Genomic DNA, 6,000 nt, shown 5'->3' on the forward strand with positions numbered 1-6,000 from the left:
TATGAGCATGTTGATGAAACCCTTTTATTCATACATGTAAAAGTAGGACCAAATTTGTATCTTTCTCAAACCTTCTCAAGCAGTTATCACCAATATCATGACTGGCCCAGCTGACCTTCAATGTTTTCTGTTTCAACATGTCTTTATCTGTCTGGGAGTGGATGCAAAACCTGATCCATGCCACATATACAGTAGAAAACAGTGTGGATAGCCGCCCCAAGTCAGAAAATCTGATTTTGCCACTTGACTTGGTCTGCTGGTTATAATTCCAGCCTCTATCTTTCCTCTCGCCACCCAATGTCACCTAACAGGGACTTATGACAACCACACACACACGCACACACACACACACACACGTCCACTGGTCTCCCAGGATGATAATTGCGAACTAAAAACTAATTGAGAAGCGCTGTAGGGACCCGCTTTGCTCCAGGTGGGTCTCCCTTGAGGGTCTCTGGTGATGATATAATCTCACTAGACGTGCACTGCCATTCACACACACACACACACACACACACACATTTACGTACACACCTCACCGCTCCCCCCACCCATTATTCATATGGGAAGATTCAATTTAACTCACTTAATTAATCAATTAATGAACTTGAGCATGTCTGTCTGGGGTGTGTGTGCTGGTGACTGGGCAGAACTGGATACAGTACAAAGCAGGCTTTGATCCTGTAACACCCCCCACCCATACCAAATCCACACACACACACACACACACACACTGCACAGAGGATGAGACGGGCCCCACTGCAGTGCAAACACGGTTAATGATAGCAATCTGATTACACCTTCCGAGAGACTCTAGACCTTTGGATTTCGCTCTGTGCTATTAGAGCTAAGTTAATGGGTGGGCGAGGAAATGAATGGCTGCCTAAGTGAATGGATGTGTAATTAAAGAATGGGCGATAGAGTCAATGTAATTAGCTTGTGTATGTGCGGTACAATGGCTATAGGCAGGCGTTAGGGCTGCAGTCCTGCTCCTGTGGGTGGCAGACGCACAGAGAGAGAGAGAGAGAGAGGGAGGAGAGTGGGTAAAGGGGGCGAGAGAGGGGGGAAACAAATGAGAGAGAGAGAGAGAGAGAGGGAAAGAGAGAGAGAGAGAGTAAACTCCTTATTCAGGCCTTTTCTGCTCACCAGTCACATCAAGGCTCCAAATCAATCCTGCAAATTGGTTTGTTCCTCGACAAGGTTACCAAATGACGGAGGGATGGAGGGAACGGGGGGATGAAGAGAGATATAGAGAGAGAGAGAGAGAGAGAGAGAGAGAGGGAGAGAGAAAATGAGATAGAGAGGGAATATGTGAGAGCAATAACGAGAGAGAGAGTGTGTGAGAAATAAGGGGGGGAGGGGGGGACGGGGTGGGTGGGGGATGTCCCAGTGTTGACGTATTGTCTAATGCAGGGCTGTGTGTGTGTGTGTGTGTGTGTGTGTGTGTGTATGAAAGTGTGTGTGTGTGTGTGTGTGTGTGTGTGTGTGTGTGTGTGTGTTCAGGGTGGGCTGAAGGCCGACGGTGGGGTCGTTAAACTATGGAGGGGGGTGAAGGATTCGGTTGATTGTTGTTTGTTACAGGAAAACCGAACCGGCTGAATTATGGCATCCCAGCTTGCAAACCACTTTGTCCATGTGGCAAATAGGTGTGTGTGTGTGTGTGTGTGTGCACGCGTGTGTGTGAATGAGTTTGTTGGGGAGTGTGAATGAGTGTATGTGTGTGTGTGTGTGTGCAGTTTGTTGATGCAGCCACAGATGCTCCTGTAACCCTGTCACTATGAAATGTGGGGCCCATTTTCTCCCATTCCCAGCTGAGCCAGTGGAATTGGAGAGTAAATATATAAATAATACAATAGATAAAAAATGGTACACACTCCAAATCTGTTATTCTTCTCCACTGACCTAGTGTCCATGTGTGTGTGTGTGTGTCTTTGTGTACGTACGTATGTATATCTATCTCTTCCAGGAACACTTCACGCCGGAGTGTAAGTTCAAGGAGTGTGTGTTCGAGAACTACTACGTCACCTACTCGTCCATCCTGTACCGGCAAACCCAGTCGGGACGGGCCTGGTACATCGGCATCAACCGGGACGGACAGGTCATGAAGGGGAACCGGGTCAAGAAGACCAAGGGAGCCGCTCACTTTCTGCCCAAACTCATTGAAGGTACATACACACCTGTGGAGAACTCACACTGTGGCCAGAAAGCAATGGTTTTTCAGGTCCACTTAACGTTTCTGGATTTTCATTGTTTATTGCGATAGTGGGAAAGCTGAGAGGGTCATCCTAGGTCAACAGGGGGATACATGTTGTTCCAGAGGTAGGGAACTTAAAGTGGCAATCTGCAAGATCGTCATTATTTTTATTTTGGTGACATCTTTGGTGCTCAGCGCTCATTGCTGTGGTGTTTCTGCACTGCTCTTCACAGAGATCACCTGTCAATCACTTGACTATCTCTAGGGAAAAAAATGCTATTACATTGGACACTACGTTGAAGAAAACTTGACTTGGAACTTGGAATTCACTTTGGCTGGCTACTAAAAACTATATTGAGTTTTTAGTAAGTAGTACTAAAGTACTAATATTTTATATCCTTATCTATCCAAAACTGACTTTAAGTTCACATTGTTAATAGTTCTTGGGAATTTATGTTGTATTCATCAATTAACAAAACCAGAAGGGGAGCTGTCACTTTCCTTCTCCCTAATGCCTAATGACCAAAACTTCAAGTAAAGTCTTACTGAACAATCATACAGTCAAAGTCTCATCAGTCAGCCATATGCCTCTCATTTCCCCCCACCCAGCTGTTTAACTCTCTGTGTCCTCCTCCCTCCCAGTGGCGATGTACAGGGAGCCCTCGCTGCACGACGTGGCCGAGCAGAGTCCGCCCAGGAAAACGCCCAAGACCTCCAGCGACTCGCCCGTGCTCCAGAACGGCAAGAAAGACCCTCCATCCAAAACCAAAACCTCCTCCTCCTAGCGCTCAGAGACACAGGGGGTGGAGGAGGAGGCGGGGCGCCGGGCACCAGTGGGCACCACCGGGACGGGGCAAACCGGGACGGGGCAAACCTGAACGGGGCGGTCAGGGCTACCGCGACCCTACGAGAACTCTACGAACGCACCGATGCAAAGCTGGAGAACGCAGGTCGGGATGGGCAGAGCGAAGCTTTCCGAGTGACGGGCGCGTGGATTTTTGGATGCGGGCGGTTCATTTGACCAAGGATGAGGATGGAGCGAAGAGAGGGAGAAAGGGAAAGACTCTGAGCCGGGTGGCTAGCCTCAAAGCCAATGCGTCCAATTCTTCGAAAGGGTTCGCTCTGCCCGTCCCTCAAAGCCAACGGAAAGCCCCTTTTAACTCCACAGACTTTGTGTCCGACCCGTCACCTCCCCCATCCGCAGCAGCCGGCCCTCCACCTTCTTCTTCTTATTTAACAATCTCTGTGAATATCAGAGCCTGGGATATAAGAGCAATAACTCCATGAAGAGGCGAACAGTCATAGCGTCGTATAGCATGCACCGGTCGTGTTTAAACCTAGCCAATGCCGGAAGGAAAACCCCACACGCCTTCTCGTCATCAGCAGCGGCATCTTTCCGATCTACCAAATAACCGAGCAAGTCTTCCTGGTTTTACCACAACGGGTGCAATGGTCAGATACGTCCCTCTGCAGCACATGCTTTACAAATGGGTTGCGTTATTATTTCCCCACAGGGTTCCATGCTAATGCGAGGCTGTCACGGAGACCCTCGCGGACTTTTTTTGTTCGGCGACCATCTGCTAAGCCCGCGTCTTCTGCGTGTGTCAGCGACTTTGCGAGATGGCCTGGATACTTGTCAGCCCTGCGTGTGTGTGTGTGTGTGTGTGCGTGTGTGTTCCCCTCCCCTCCCTCTTCCCCTCCTGCTTTCCATTCACCTTTGGTGCGATTTGATTAGTTTGTGACATGGACTCAATTTTCCACTCGGCGGCACAAGAAAACCCCTCCCGTCCTCTGGCTCTGTTGATGGAGTCTGGGGCTGATCAGAATCTCTCGACCCTTAAACGAGGGGCCAAGCGCTCCCCCGGCGCACCGCAGAACCACACACACACACACACACACACTCATTATTGCACTGACATTTACACACACGTGTGGAGGTGCACACACACACACACTTGAGTGCCCTGAACAGACAACATACGAAGCGATCTCACACACCTCAACACGCCGACATCCATTATCGCGCACTCTTACGCACGAACACGCGAACACACACACTCACCGACACGTAGCGGTGAGCGTGTGCAGGTTTTTGAGAGATGATGAGGAGATCATCAGTGAGATGGGGTACTGATGGAGCCTGACTGTGTAGCTTGTGATTGCACTGCAATAGCCTTTCTCACTGTGGCCAGCCATGCGTTGCACAAAACCCCCCAGGCCCGAGCGGAATCTGCGGACCTTTCTCTCACTTCACGTGGTATTTTTTTGGTCTGAAAACAGTGCAATTCTGCAGAGTGTTTATTTATGTATTCATTTAATGCTTCTTAAGTGTGCTACCACCCTGTAATGTAAAGTGAAAAAAAATATGATTTTGTGTATATGAAAGCAATGTTTTTTTAGGAGTCTGCAGATTCCGTGCTAGCCCATCGCTTTTCAAAGGTTCATGTCCCCAAGCCAGGGAAATACGTACTGTATTACCACCGTGGATTTTTATGCCTTTGGTATATGTGTACTGTTTTTTTTTTTTTTTTTATCTTTATTTACCCAGGGTGGGTTGACTTAGCACCTTCTTTTCCAGCAACACCCTGCTTCACATAAATCACTACAGTTCACCCATTCACACCTGGGAGCTGCCCAGTACAGCCACAGTCTCCTGATGTTGGCCACTGAGCAGCTCCACTGCAGTAAATGGGGGTTAATATGTCATGATTGTTTTTTTTTTTTATATATATATATTTCTGACAACTGACAGATTTATGTTCATTGTGTGCACCTGAATCCCTACAAATCTGGATCAAATGTCCTAGAGTCTTTGGTTATTATGCAAAGGAAGCCAAGCCTTCTTTCCTCGTCATTTCACAATCATCTCTGTTGTCATCATCCATAAATCATATGTTATGATTGCTGTGACGCCAATAAAACCATACGTTTTAGGAGCAAAGATAACAAACCAAAGTCATATATAGTCATGATAGCTGTAGTAAATAATGAGGATGATGTAATATTGTAAATGTGAAAGGATTGTTCTGTTGAATTTGGTATTTTTTTTCTGTGTTTATCCGATAGATTTCTCAAGGTAAAGAAAATAACAAAGCATTTTCATAATTATTTCGCTCCTCTCGTTCGGCGGACCTTTTTCCTGTGTTTCCATTTGTTCTTTCCATTCAACGCAAAAAGCAATCATTTTTCATATCCAACTTTCTTGGTACAATATGCCGCGGCAGGTAATTGTTTCTGCCTAATGTTTATGTATTGTGGCGAGTGAAGGAGTCCCGTGTGTTCGGGAGCTACACTGGAGGCTAGACTGATGATCAGGGCTTAGAGAGAGAGAGAGAGAGAGAGAGAGAGAGAGAGAGAGAGAGAGAGAGAGATGAGAGATACGTATAGAGAGAAAGGGAAGAAAATGAGTGGTGAAGAGCAGAAAGAGAGAGAGTAAGAGGGAGGGTTGAGAGAGAATTACGATCATGAGGACAGTGTTTTCTCACTGTGGCGTATCGTCCCCCTAACACACACACACACACTGCTCCTTCCATGCATAATCCTTTGCTCCCCTGTAACCTGTGGTTGTAAATAATAATAGCTGATAACCCATGCACAATACACACAACCTGCTGAGCAAAGTGATCTTCTGTCTGAGAGCTGCAGCCGGACTTTACTTCTGAGAAGAAACAGAGACCAACTGACTTTACTGTGGCTGTAAAGCAAGGAGCGAGGGAGGAAGGAAAGATGGAAGGGAGGGAGGGAGGTTGAAAGGAAAGAAGGAACAAATGAATGAACAAGCAAATGAACAAAAGGAGGTAGCATAA

The 6,000-nt window shown here is 47.2% G+C and overlaps 1 protein-coding gene across 1 annotated transcript in view; it reads left to right on the plus strand.

Moving 5' to 3' along the window:
• fgf11a (fibroblast growth factor 11a) overlaps window positions 1–2,979 on the plus strand; it is a 79,677-nt gene extending 76,698 nt beyond the window's left edge. The window contains exons 4-5 of the mRNA XM_078291758.1: window positions 1,967–2,165; window positions 2,837–2,979. Coding sequence (XP_078147884.1) covers window positions 1,967–2,165; window positions 2,837–2,979 — 342 coding nt within the window. The remainder of the gene's footprint in view (window positions 1–1,966; window positions 2,166–2,836) is intronic.
• Window positions 2,980–6,000: the final 3,021 nt, after the last annotated feature.

This window comes from Centroberyx gerrardi, chromosome 23, assembly GCF_048128805.1.
Source record: "Centroberyx gerrardi isolate f3 chromosome 23, fCenGer3.hap1.cur.20231027, whole genome shotgun sequence".
Lineage (NCBI taxonomy): Eukaryota > Metazoa > Chordata > Actinopteri > Beryciformes > Berycidae > Centroberyx > Centroberyx gerrardi.